We start from the raw sequence: 13,601 nt of genomic DNA, 5'->3' as shown, positions 1-13,601 counted from the left end.
TTGGGCATCGTCCTGTGTACCAAAAGGTTGCCCAGGGCACATGCCTGGGTTGCGGATCGATCCCCTGTAGGTGGCGTGCAGGAGGCAGCCAATCAATGTTTTGCTCTCATATCAATGTTTCTTTCCTCCTTTCCTTTCTCTCTAAAAGTCAATAAACTATTTTTTTTTTCCCAAATAAAAGCAGTTAAAAAAGCCTGGTGCATAGTAACCAAACTCACAAGATACTGATGTATAGGTCAGAAGGTTGATGTATGGCTCGAGGTGGGGAATTCTGGCAGGAGGTGTGGAAACCCCGTGCCTGGACGGAGCCCCCTGTCCCTGTGGGGAAGCCATGTGGAAGCCACATCCTAGTCTTAGGTTCGCTCAGCAGGCTACGTTCTCTAACTGGGGAGCTGGTGGGGTGATTTTGGAAGCCGAGCCCTCTGCCCGGGGCCGGCTGGGCAAGCTTCCGCTGGGGGACCGACCCACCAAGGAGCCCTGTTCCTGGCTTGTTCCGGGCTGCAGTCTGCGTGCAGGGTGCCCAGCCCCACGCACGGCCCAGTGCGTCCTCTGGACAGGTGGCCGGTTCTGCCTCGCTCTGGGGCTTCCTCTTCTCTACCCTCAAGGGAACTGCCCGCTTCCAGGGCCCACTCTCCCTCTAGGTAAGTGAGGAGCAACGGACTGGGTCTTCCTGAGGGGGAGACGGTCAGTCTTTTGGGGAGACCTCTGCAGTATCTGACGACATTGGCCAGGTTACTCTCTCTAAATGAATCCCCTCCTGCTCCCCTCAGGTGGTGCCTGTTCCTCGGAAAATTGTAGGAACAGTTGTGCTGGGAGGCAGTTGGGTGTGAAGGGACTCAAGGTCAGGCACCGAGGGCATCTGAGGACTGTCACCACGGGAGGGCCCAGCCTCCAGGAGAGGGGCCTCCGGACTGCAGTGGGGGCAGAGCTGTGTGCGAAAGAGAACGGGCATTGGTGACATCAGACCGGGCACCCCAGCACCTGCTCCCATGCTTCCCGAGCCTCAGTTTCCTCATCTGTGAAATAGGACCAGCAGCACCTGACTTGCAGGTTTTGTAGGCTGCACTGGGATGACATCAAAACCATGTACACGCAGCGGCCCACACGGTGCAAGGAGGGCCCCCCCCCCCCCCCGGGCTTGTCTCCTCTCTGCTGTGCTCTGGCCACGGAGACGCTGAGCTTGAGTACACCTGTCCCTGCCGTGCGGCCAGACGCTGGAGCTTGACCCGCACGTCCTGAGTCCCGTTTCCTCTCCCCGGGGGCTCAAGAAAGCACTCGTGTTCCAGCCTGTGTGCGCGGGGCGGGGCGGGGGCTCCGTCCCACCTGTGGCGCCGCGTCCAGAGTGGATGGTTTATCTGATTCGACTGCTGAGCTGGGACATTTTCCGGGCACACCTGGGGGTGGGGGGCCTTCTCCCCTCTGTCTTTGGAGGAAGTCGCCTTGGCACATCCCAGGTGCGGGGGAGGCGAGGGGCAGGAAAGCCCCGTGGGGCTTCGAGCTTTGACAAGACCCCGCTGCTGGGGGCGGTGAGCCCCGGTGAGAATGGCCCTGCTGCCCTGTTCGCAGAGCCCGGCGTTACCAGCCTGCCCACCTGGCCTTCTCCGGAAGAGGAGCCCCCTCCGCGCCGGCCTGCCCTCCCCTTTCTGAGCAGCGGCTTGCAGGGCGCCACAGAGACTTCTTAAAACACATCATTGAATCCCCGCTCGCCTGCTGCCCTTTATGGCTCTGGCGCAGCCTGCTTCCTCCAGCTCAGAAGCTTTGTCTGGGGTCAGGCCTCCCCATCAAAATTTACTGCAAACGTCTTTCTACAGCACCTGTCTCACTGAGCTGTGAAGTACGCTCGCCTCCAAAACAGAAAGAAAATTAAAACCTGTGTTGTACATCTCTTATCAGAAAAATAAAACTCACTTGTGCTTTAAGTCTGCATCTGTCTTTCGGGCAAAAGGAAATGGACGATGTTATAAATGTGTGGGGCACGTGTCCAGCCGAAGGGCCCCGCTTCTCCCGGGGCGCGTGAGGCGGGCCTGGGTGCCACCGGCGGGAAGTGGCGGTGACCAGGGCACTGGGTGAGAATCGCTGTGTCTTCTCCCTCAGGAGTCAGAGACCAGTGTGTGTAGCTCCTCCCATCAGCCCGGCCGAGACCTGGGGTTGAGGACAGGGTGCCCCCATGCTGGCCTCGAGGGGTGCGTGCTTGGGGACCACGGGCTAGAGGGACAGGCTGACACGTGTCCCCAAGGTTGGCGCCCAGCGCTGGTGGCAGAGCTGGGAGCTCTGGTTGTCTTCCTCTGTCGTCTCTGAGAAAGTGAGGGGGCGTCTTTTGGACTTGGCTGGGGAGGGGCTGTGCAGGCCATGGTCACTCAGGCCATTGGTAGCGGGGAGGGCGGGGATGGGGCAGGAGAGAGTGAGCGCTGGGCCGCATCCTGCCCAGGCCTGCCTGTGGCTGGGCAAGGCTTCTCTGCTTCTTCTGTAAAGGCGGGTGCTGGCATCTGCCAGATGGTGTTGGCTAGGGGACCTGAGCCACCTCCGGGCACCCAGACTGGTTGCACGGGTGCCTGGGGCCGGCCCCGGCCAGAGGGCCTCAGCTCCCGGGTCCTGTGGGCTCAGTCTGGGTCCCTGCTGTCCAGTCTCCATGTCACAGCAGGTGCATTCACTCTGGCGCCGGGTGCAGCTGGCTGGGAGTCCCTGCACGTGGGCGGTGCCAAGGCCTCAGAGGGGGATGTCTTTGGTCACAGTTGTGCAAGATGACAAATATGGGGACCCAGATAATTTAAAAAGCTCCTCTACTCACTGTGCCCCAAGTTGAAAAAAAATCCCCCCCGAATTGTGTCTTGTTTTGTTTTGCTCCCTTGAGTCTTACCCCCTCCAGGCGGGAGTGCTTGTCCCCAGGTGCGTGCTGCCTTTTACCGCTGACACAGCGCTTTCGCCGCCAGCTTCTCAGGCGCAGCCAGCCCAGGCTCCAGGAGGGCTGGCGTGTCCCTGTTCTAGAGACGAGGAAACTGAGGCGCAGAGAGGCCGGGTGCCGCCCATGAACGTGACGCTGGGCGTGGCGAGCCCAAGCCTGTGGGACCGAGAAGCAGGAAGGAGAACCACAGCAGTGGCCTGGCCGGGCCTCTCGTGGGAGCCTTTGTCTCCAGCCCAGCAGATCTAGATCCCTCCCCATTTCTCCGCCCACAGGCTCCCTCCTGCCCCAGGGCTTTGGTACGTGCGGTTCCCTCTGCCCGAAGACTGTTCTCTTAGAAAACCTGTCCTCCACCTCCAGGTCTCAGCTCGCTCGCTCACTGATTCAGCCCGCGACGTTCACACGTGCCCGTGCACTGTGCCAGGTGGTGGGGATCCGGCGTAAACAGGACAGATCCAGTGTGGCCAAGGTCAAGTGAGGAGTGAAGGGTAGTCAGGGAAGGGCTGCTGGGGGGGGGGGGCGCGGGTAGGCAGGGAGGAGGAAGGCCAGGCGGGGGCACAGCCGGTTCAAAGGCCCTGAGGCAGGGCACAGCCTGGCTGGCGGAGGAGCGCAAAGGTGACCTGCTTGGCTGCCTGGCCGAGGTGCAGGGGGCAGAAGGAACTGTATGGGGAGGGCCGCACGGAGGAGGTCAGGGGGAGAGGCAGGCCTTCTACTTGGCCATGGTGAGGACGCGGATTTTGAAATGAGCTTCAAGCAGAGCGATGGCTGCCGACATGTTCCTAAGCTCCCTGGGCTGCTGTGTGAGGAACCGACGATTGCATGGACACGGGGAGTCGCTGGGAGTTGGGGGCTTTGGAGGGGTCTAGGGAGCGACGAGGGAGGCTTGGCTCTGGCAGGGTGAGCAGAGGGCTTGGTTTCGGGGGGACAGCTCAGAAGATGCTGAGGGGCTGGAGGTGCGGCCCTGGGATTACGAGCGTAAAGAAGGTCGGACTGCGAGGCATTGCTGTGAAGACTAGGGAGGGTGTGGATGAAGGAGGAGGGAGAAGGTCCTGAGAAGGCGGCCGGCGAGCCAGGCGGGGTCCAGGGGAGGGGCTTCCTGATGGGGACGAAGGGGCTGGAGGTGCCTAGTGAACAAGGGAGGACAGGACGGGCCACTGCTCTGGGCCCTGTGGCCCGTGGTGCCTCTGACCTTGGCCTTGATGGAGAGGTGGGGCCAGGCCGTCCTGGTTGGAGGAGCATGGGAGGGAGGGAGTGTAGACAGTGGAGGAGGGGGGCAGAGAAACGAGGCCACAGCTGCGGGGCGTGGAATGTGGGGTCGAGGGAGGGCTTTGTTTTAAAAGATGGACCAGCAGAGGGTGTGGAGGGGGAGCTGCCGGAGCTAGTCCTCCGGAAGGTGGGAAGGTGAGCCGGTGGCCTTCACGCCCAGTGACTGAAAGGGAGGACGGGGTGTGGGCGGGGGCGGGGGGTGGGGGGAGGGGGCTTGCTGCTTGGTGGGAGGAGGAGGCAGCACCTGATGGCTGGAGGACGAGTGGGGGAGGCTTGGGAGAGGGGAGATGGAAGAGGGCACCCCCTTCTGAAGCCGCACCTGGATGGGCGGGAGGACAGGCCACCAGGGGGAGGTCAAGAGTTTATTTCTGTGGTTCTCAACCTTCCTAATGCCGCGACCCTTTCATACAGTTCCTCATGTTGTGGTGACCCCCAATTTCATTGTTACAAATTAAACATAATGAAAGCATAGTGATTAATCACAAAAACAACATGTAATTATGTATGTGTTTTCCGATGGTCTTAGGCGACCCCTGTGAAAGGGTCCTTCGACCCCCCAAAGGGGTCTTGACCCACAGGTTGAGAACCACTGGTTTATTTATCTATTTTTTAAAAATATTTTTATTGATTTCCTAGAGAGGAAGGGAGAGGGCGAGATAGAAACATCAATGATGAGAGAGAACCTCCTGCACGCCCCACATTGGGGATCAAGCCCACGCCCCTGAACATGCTGCTCCTGCCCGGGAACCCTTTCCCGTCCTGGCCGCCTCCCTCTCCTCGGAGTCTCCCAGGTCCCCTGGGCTGGGTCCGGGTCCCTGTGCCAGCCCCCAGCGCCTTCCCCGCCCACCTGGACAGCTTGCTGGTGCTGAGCCTGGTCGGCCTGTCTGCTGGGCTGGACTGTGGGTTCTCCAGGGCCAGGGCCAGGTCTGCCTTGGCTGTTGTATCCCCAGCACCAGGTTCAGGACCGGCACTTCGTAGGTGTCTGTGGAAGGGTGGGGCGTGGCTGCCAGAAAGTGGGGTTCTGGTTTGAGCCACGGGTGCTATGAGCCTTTTATAATCGCCCCGCCTTAGAGTTGAGCCGGGCCACGACGGGGGGCCTGCGTCCGTGAGGAGCCGAGGCTTGGAGGCGCCTAGTGACTTTAGCAGGAAAAGGGCACCCAGGGGCCAACCTGTCTTGAATACCTGCCCCTTGCAGCCATCTCCCCAGAAGGCTCCGGGGGGCACCCCCTTCTATCCCACCACTTCCTCGAAGGCAGTGGTTCATTTCCGGAGGATGAGGCCCAGAAATCAGGATTTAAAAAAGATTCCCAGGTGATTCTAATGTGCAGCCAAGGTTGAGAACCACTGCTCTAAGGCCCTCCCACCTCTGCACACTTTCTGGTGCTTTTTGAGTCCCTTGTCTGTGACCTTTGCTGGTTATTGTCCCCCAACCTCCCCATGGTCAGGGGAGACTGCTCCCGCTGGGGAGTGTGTGGTCAGGGCAGTGAGGCTGGGCTGAGCACCTGGGTACCGTGTGGCCTCAGGCCAGCAGGGGGAGCTCACAAGCCACGAGCCTGGACCAGGGCTCAGGAGAGCCGGCTGCTTCTGAGGGGTACTCTGGGCTCCTCTGCCTGGTGCCGCCGCAGGGGAGCTGGCCTGGGCCACCCAGCAGACACCTGTGGGGTGCGGGGAGCTCTCAGCCGGTGCTGGGGGGCTGCTGTAACGGGCAGCAGGCTGCTTGGCTCTGTGGCTCTTTGAGGAGGAAGGCTGTCTTGGCTGCCGGTGTCCTGAGCCTACACACAATGACAATGATGATGTCTGATGGATCATGTAACTGATTGGTAATGTGACCCACTGATGATGTAACTGATTGATCATGTAACTGATTGATCATATAATGGACTGATAATGTAATCAATGGATGATGTAACTGACTGATAATATAATTGATTCATTGTCACCCACCTGCTTGGCCTGAGCATGTGTAAGCTTGAAATTACTCTGCAAGAGGTGTCTTAATCCCCACTGTGTACATGAGGAAATGAGGGGCCTAGAGCTGTGGGCGCAGCTGGAAAGTGGCCGCGTTGGTTTCTGAACTCTGGTCTGTGGGGCGGGAGGGATGTGCTCGGCCTCCCGGGGCCTCAGTTTCCCCTCCTGAACAAAGAGGGCAGGGCAGGTGTTCCAGGGGCCTCCAGACCCGAACACCCAGGTGGAGCCTCTGGGAAGAATGGACTCCCAGGGCTGGTTTTCATCCTGGACGTGGCGAGAGTCCCCAGACCGTGGGGGTGGGGCTGGGGGTGGGGAAGCCCCCTGTCTGCCACCCACCTGCCGGCCTTGACTGTCCTTCCTGCCCGCCCCGCCCCGCCCCGCAGCGTTTCTGAAGGGCCTGAGTGACAAGCAGCGGGAGGAGCACTACTTCTGCCAGGACTTCATCAGGCTGAAGAAGGTCCCCACCTGGAAGGAGACGGCGAAAGGTAGGCCTGCCGGGGGTGGCCCCTGCGACCACACCTCGGGAGAATCTTCCGGACGAGGCCAGGAAGAGTGGCAGCAGCGGGTGCTGAGTGCTTGCTGTGTGCGGGGCACTGTGCATGCGCCACCTCATTTAATTAGTAGCACAGCCTGAGGCGGGTTTGGTTTTTATCCCCATGACATCCTTAGGAGGCTGTGCCCAGACCCACCATCACCTGGCTGTTGAGCCAGGATTTGTGGCTGCGGTGGCGTGGCTTGCGGGGTGCGTGCTGGTGAGCGCCCAGGTCCCGCACAGTGTAGCCCTGGTAACTGGTCACCTGGGCAAGTCACTTAACCCACCCAGGCCTCAATTCCACGTCTGTGAAATGGGGAGGGTGCTGCCAATACTGCACAACATTGCTATAAAGATTCAAGACTGGATGTGTGCTGCACATAGTAGGCGCTTAGTTGTGGGCTGCCGTCACCCGGAATTTCAGTCCCCCCCGGGCCAGCTGCCTCTGGAGGTGGAGGGCGCTGTTCGGGCGCCCAGCCTGTGGGCACTGGGGGCCACTCTGCAGTGACCGGCTCTCTCAGCCTCTGCTTGTTCCAGGCTTGACCGTGAAGGTGGAGGAGCCCAAGTACAAAAAGGACAAGCACCTCAACGAGAAGATCTCCCTGTTCCGCGGCGACATCACCAAGCTGGAGGTGGACGCCATCGTCAACGCCGGTGAGTGGAGGCTCCTGGCTGGCCCGAGCCAGAGACCTGGCGGCCGGTCACCTTCGCTCTGGTCTGCCGTGCCCCGCACGGGGACACCACCGGGCTCCAGCGAGGCCCGGGTGGCCGGAGGAGAGGGCCCGCTGGCGCCACGGGAGCCCGGAGTGTCGGCTGAGTGGATGCCTGTTCCCTTGAAACCCTGACCTCTGTGTCAGGGGCGCCTTGGCTGCGCTGCCTCACGGCTCGGAGACCCATTAGCGGCCGGGAAGAGAGAGCCTGGCTGGAATCGCGCCGGGCTGCGGGCCACCCTTCCAGGAAGGCGGATGCCCTGACCACCGCTTCCTTCCTCCGCCGCCCGCCCCTCACTGTCAGAGCTGGAGCAGGCGGGGAGCTCACAGAGGAAGGGCGGGGGCGGAGGCCCGGTGCCCCAGGCTCAGCTTCCCGTGGTGACTTGCTGGCTTGGCAGTTTATTGTGATGAGTCGGGGAGTCTGCTCTCTGTCCCCCTAGAGGGGGGAGGAAGGTGGCTGCTCTCCCAGGCAGTGGCTGTCTGGCCAAGGTCAGAGCAGGTGTCAAGGGGCGGTCACGTCCAGATGTGCGGGTGGTTCACCCACCCCTCACTCCCTTGCTCGCAGGACGTCACAGCAGGGAGCCCCTTTCTGAGAGCAAGGTTTGGGGACCTGGACAGACTCACAGGGAAACCCTGCAGTCTTCCTCTCACCCTTGGGCTTGTGTCTGACGCCAGGGCTGGCCAGGGAGTGGGGTCGTCGAAGGATTCTGGGGCGTGGTCGTGCCGGTGCTGACTGGCTAAGTGACAGGGCTGCCCGGGGCCTGCTCGTTTGTGGTCCGGGTTGCATTTCTGGCAGCGGCCTCGGTCTGTGTGACCCCCTCTTGATGTCGGCAGGACCGTGCAGTCCCACGGTGCTCCTGCCCCCACGTTGCCGGTCTCGGTACACAGGTGACGAGGCACCCGAGTTCTGACTCCGAGTAGCAGCTGCCTGGGTCACCTCCGAGTTCCTTTTGCTGTTTTGGCTCATTTCCCTGGGCCCCTAGGGTGGCCACGAGGTCTGTGAGTCCATCTGGGGAGCCATGGAGCTAAGACTCGCCAAGCTGGGCCGGCAGATGTCACGGCAGCCCCGAGGAGAAGGGCGTTCTTGCTGCCTCGACCCAGGAGGGGTTGGCTGAGGGCAGGAGGACCACGCCCTGGGGCTGTGGCTGAGGGGACAGTCCCACAGGCCCATGAGGCTGCCCTGCCCAGTGCCCCCCCCTTTCAGTCGCTGGCCAGGGTGTGGGAGGCACCCTGCTGGCACTTTCCATGCTGAGCAGCAGAATGGCCGGAGGGGAAAGTGGGGCATCTTATCAGCTCCTTAGCGGCTGAGTGGGTGGTTGGGGGGCCAGGAGGGAGGGTGGGAGGACCCAGGCAGGGCGTCGGGATGCAGATGGAGCGGGGCTCCGGAGGGCTGCGGAGTGATTAATGGCCCTTCCTGAGTGCCCTGTGCCTGCCAGCCTCCGAGAGCAGCGGCTCTGGCAGCCTCTCGCGCACTCAGAGAGCACTTCGGTCCTGGCTGCATCCGAGTGCACCGGGCTGGGGCGGCAGCGTTTGCACACCTCTCCCCTTTCCTCCGAACCTGCCTGGGCTCCTGCTTCCTCCTCTGCATGGCGGGGGTGGCAGGAAACCCCGCTGTGGGGTGTTGGGGGGCGTGAGGAGCTGATGCTCACGAGCTGTGGTGCACACGCAGTGCCTGGCATGAACCGGGAGCCTCAGCACCTGCCGCTGCTGTCGATGCCACGTCGTTCCTCTGGCGTCGGCCCTGCCCCGGCGGTGAGAAGGGGTGCTGGGTGCCTCCCACAGATGAGCAGCGTTCTCCTCCCTCTGCTGGCCGCAGTTTACCCAGCACCGCTTGGCGAGTTCTCCTGGGATCTCCTTATTTCTAGAAAGAGTCTCACGGCAGGGAGAACCAGAACCTGCCTGGAGCCCCAGGGCATGGCTGAGGCTGGCCCTTGGACTCAGGGAGTCCACACACAGCTTGCACCCGTCCAGGCCATCCGTCCAGGTGTTTGGCCAGCCCTGGTGTTTGGGTGGCCTTGGCGCTGCTGAGACCTCAGGGTCCTAGGAGGTCTTGGCATGGGCCTCATCCCTGGGGCCCTACTATCTTGGCTGAGGCCGCCACTGCCCACCACCAGGGGGCGGCAGAGATCACAGTCCCCACGCCCAGCACCGCCCGTAAATCAGCCTGTTTATTAGCGGAATAAAAAGCCGCGGCATGGAGGGGCTTTTCCGGGCCGCATAAATCTAGTCTGTGCCTCGTGGAACCCATATGTGCTTAATTCATATGTAAAGTTTCAAGCAGGAAGAGAATGCGTGTCCATTAAATTCTATTTGACTTGATTATAATCATTAGCCGTGAATAATTGCTTCTCAGCGCCGGACTGTGGAGCCACCACAATGGGGAAAGGGAGCGAGCGATTTTCCAGGGGTGGAGATGTTCACATTTTTGGTGTTGAAGCCAAGGGCGATGTTGGCTTCATGGGGGTCAGTACCCCCTGGGGACTGGCGGGGTTGGGACGGGGCTGGGGCTCAAGGTCAGTAGCAGAGCTTCTGGGTTTGCGGGGGTGTCTCTTTTTGTCCCCGTGGTCAGAATGGGGGATGGGGAAGGTGCCATCGCTGCCTGGGCTTTGCTCCAGTTGCAGGGACCGTAGAGCGGGAGGCATGGGGAGTTGGGAAGGGCCTATGAAAGAAAGGGTGGTTGGGGCCCCCCAAATCCCTTCCATGCTGAAGAGCCTTGGGGGGGGATATTTCCCCAGCTCTTGGGAAAACCCTGGGGAATCCTTGGAGAGGGCAGGAGCCAGGCGCCCTCCCTGCCTGTGTACCTCACTCCTCCCTGCCCCACAGAGTGACCCCGCCCCGGCCTCTCTCAGGACTTCGGAAAATCACCTTCTGTTTCTGAATGGGTCCCCTGGCACTGGCAGCCCAGGATTGCCTTTTACCCCGCTCGGCGGTATTTGAGATGTGATTGGCGTGTGTGTGTGTGAGTGTGTGGTGTGTGAGGTATGCTACATGGAGGGGTTGCTGGGGCAGAGAGTAGAAGGGGGGCTGCCTGGCCGGTGGAGGGCAGGGCTCGAGGCCACAGGGGCAGGACCAAATCCCCCAAGTCCCCAGACCCAGTGCAGACATCCCGGGACCCTCCTCAGCCCGCTGGCCACGGCCTCCCACGCTCTCTAGCAGCTTGGAGAGCCTTAGGCTCCTGCCATCTGTGCCAGCCACGGCTCCTGCCCACGGGGGCACGCAGCATCCATCTTAATTAAATTGGGCTGCCATGCTGGCAAGACAAGCCAGGGAGTCCCTGCAGGCCCCCGTTCTGGAGCAGAGATTCTGGGGGGCAGTGTCTGGCCTGCGACCTCCAGGCTGTGTCTGGGGAGAACCATGCCTGGCATCTCTTCCAGTTCTGGGGTCTCCACCCCGGGGGTGTCCCGGCTTCTGGAGTGTGTGTCTTGGGGGAGGAGGGCATGACCTTAACCGGGTCGTCTCCATGGGCGGGCTCCTGGCCCCGGCCTCAGGCATAACAGGACAGAGCAGGGATGAAGGCGGTGCTTTGTGCAAAGACAGAAAGAACCTTTCACTTCGAAGGTGTCCCCGGCCAGTGAGTCGGGCCCATGGCACAGAGGCCAGGAGGGGTCCGAATCTCAGCGTTCCTGCTGGCGGCGACGCCGGCGCCCAGGCCCGTCCGTCAGAGCCTCTGTTTCCTCATCTGAAAAATGGGTCATCATTGGCTCATGCCGGTGGCGTGAGGATGATATGAGCTCAGGCTGGTCCCGTGCTGGGCCCCACGCCTGGCACATGGGGAGCCCTCAGGATATTATTGAGGGGAAGTCAAGAGCCAGAGCGACTAAGTAGGATATAATGTGACAGAGTGCTGGAGACAAGGGCTACGCAGAGTGTCCCCACGCGCAGGGACCCATTAATTCTGCCGGGAGGTGGCAGGAGGGGAGGCGGGTCAGGGAGGCCGTGGAGGGGCCGGCCGTGGGCCGGCGTGCAGGCCGGGGCAGCCATGCCTCACAGCGACACGCTGGCCTCCCTGGGAGTTGTAAGCCGCTTATTTATTTAACATAAGGCGTGAAGTGGCGCTCTGTTGCCTGAAGTCCTGGGGCTTTGATTTGTGGTCTGCCAGCGCGTCGTGCCCTCCTGCAGCCCAAGTCAGCCAAACTCCCGCCTCATCCCGCTGCGGCCGGCAGGGCCCCCAGGAGCCCGGCCCCCGCGCTGTCCCTGGGCCACCGCTCGGAGTCAGTGATTTAGAGACCGCCTTGATGGACTAGCAAGCAGGGCCCGGGGACGCCGACTGCCTTGTGGGAAGCGATCTGACGCTAAACTGTCGCCGTAAATCGCTTTATCTGTCACTTCAGATTTAAATGTGTTTGCTGAGGCTCGCCTCCACCGCCAGCGGCAACCTCTCCGCAGCGGGCAGGGAGCGCGGGGGCGGGTGGGAACCTGTGGGCAGCTGTGGATCTTGCTGGGCCCTGTCCCCTGGGGAGCACAGGGTGCGGGCTGGCCCTTCCTTGGTGCTGACCCCTCAGTGCCCATCCGAGGCATCTGTAAGGCAGGCGGGACTATGAGCCCCATTTTCGGTGCCAGACCAAGGCTCAGAAGAAGAGATAACACCTCGGCTTGGAATTTGAACTCACGTATGACCTTTCCTTCGTTCGGCAGATGTGTGTGGTGGGCCTGTTGTGTACCAGGCACTAGGGAAGGCCCTGGGCTACAGGAGACACAACCTCTAGTCCAAAATTTGGGATAGGACATGTGAATGGCAAGGAACAGCAATGTGTATGAGGGATGGGAGTCCTGCCTGCAGGTGGTGGAGGGTGGGAGGCAAGCAGGAAGCCTGCCTGGAGGAGGAGGCGCTCAAGCCAAGAAGGGGGAAGCTGAGTCGGAAGTTGGACAAGGGCACTCCAAGGGCAGAGGAGAGTGCTGACAGGGAGGGTGAGGTGGGTGGGATTGGGGAAGCTCCGAGGTCCTTGGAATGAGCTACGGCACGTCCTGAGCTGAGGGTCTCCCTCCAGGTCTAGGCTGTATTCACACCCCAGGTCACCTCTCCTGGACTCCTGGGGTTACATCAGCCCCACGGTGTCAGCGGGGAAACAGGCTCAGAGACATGAAGCGTCTTGCTGAAGGACATACAGCTGAACAGCAGTGGTGCTGGGAGGGGAGGCTCTCCGGACTCCACAGCCTCCAGGAAATCCTTTGTTTTGGAGGGTGGGTGGGAACACCTCTTCTTTATTCTGGTTGAAAAGTTGGTCCCCAGAGTGGGTGTAACCCCACTGCAGGGGATGGGGAAGTAGGGCCGTTTGGCACAGCAGGTGGCCAGTGCAGAAAAGATGGGACCGCCATCTGGGTGCAGGTTCGTTGGTCTCTCGAGGCCTTGCAGTGGCTCCCACCCATACAGCCTGCTTGGCAGTGCTGTGTCCCAGCCCCTGTCCCCAGCGTGCCCCACTGAGAGCCCCTGCTTCTGGGCTGGGGCAGCTTGTTTCCGAGTGTCCCCTCTGGGCCGGGGCTGCCCCCAGACCGCACATGTCGCCTCACTTTCCCCATTTTACAGATGAGGAGACTGAGGCACGCACAGAACCATCGCGCTGGTAAAAGGCACAGCCAGGAATCTAACCCTCCCCTTTGGGGCTTGCCGATAGGACCAGGTTTGCTTCTGCAGAGGCTCCCTGTGGTCCCAGCGAGGGGGGAGGGGTACAGTCCATCCGGAAAGCCACCCGGGAGGCCTGGGGGCAGGAGGCCCCTCCCCACATTAGAAGGTGGCCAGGCCTCACCTGCACCGCTGCTGGCGGAGGGCGGCTGGTTTCCACAAGGTCGGGAAGCGGTTACGTAAATTCATAAATGATGGATTCCTCCTGAATTATTGAGATCCCCTGAGCTCTCACAGGGCCTGGCCCTCAGAGCCGAGCTTTGGCGGGTGGGTGGGACTCGCGGACCCTGGAGGCTCCTCCATCCCCAGGTCTTCTGCGGAGCCTCCCATCAGCCAAGGCCTTCCTGTCCTTCCACAGGGAGGTGAGGGGGCCTGTGCCCTGGGCCCATGACCCTCAGCTTGGGTCTCAATAGACGTTTGTTGAATGGAGGAGAGATCGAGGCCTTTGAGAGTCTGTCAGATGGTGGGAGGGGCTGGGGAGCCAGTGACTCCTCTGGGCCCCTCCTCTTGCCCCCGCCCAGACTCCACCCCACGCCCCCTTGGGGGTCACAGAAGTCAGGGCTGGAAGAGCCAATGCTTCTTACAGATGAGGACAGAGGTGGACGC

General features: G+C 61.5%; 1 protein-coding gene across 5 annotated transcripts in view; it reads left to right on the top strand.

Annotated features, from left to right (window-relative positions):
• MACROD1 (mono-ADP ribosylhydrolase 1) overlaps positions 1–13,601 on the top strand; it is a 128,544-nt gene that overhangs the window by 3,556 nt on the left and 111,387 nt on the right. For 4 of the 5 annotated variants that reach the window (XM_081099770.1, XM_081099767.1, XM_081099769.1 and 1 more), the window contains exons 2-3: positions 6,517–6,618; positions 7,203–7,319. In XM_081099770.1, coding sequence (XP_080955896.1) covers positions 6,517–6,618; positions 7,203–7,319 — 219 coding nt within the window. Of the gene's footprint in view, positions 1–6,516; positions 6,619–7,202; positions 7,320–9,044; positions 9,694–13,601 lie in introns of those variants that run through there. The other variant, XM_081099771.1, reaches the window with a different exon arrangement.

The sequence above is a fragment of the Myotis nattereri genome (assembly GCF_964212035.1).
Source record: "Myotis nattereri genome assembly, chromosome: 9".
In the NCBI taxonomy this organism is placed as follows: Eukaryota; Metazoa; Chordata; class Mammalia; order Chiroptera; family Vespertilionidae; genus Myotis; species Myotis nattereri.
This window is presented reverse-complemented; position numbering and strand designations above follow the sequence as displayed.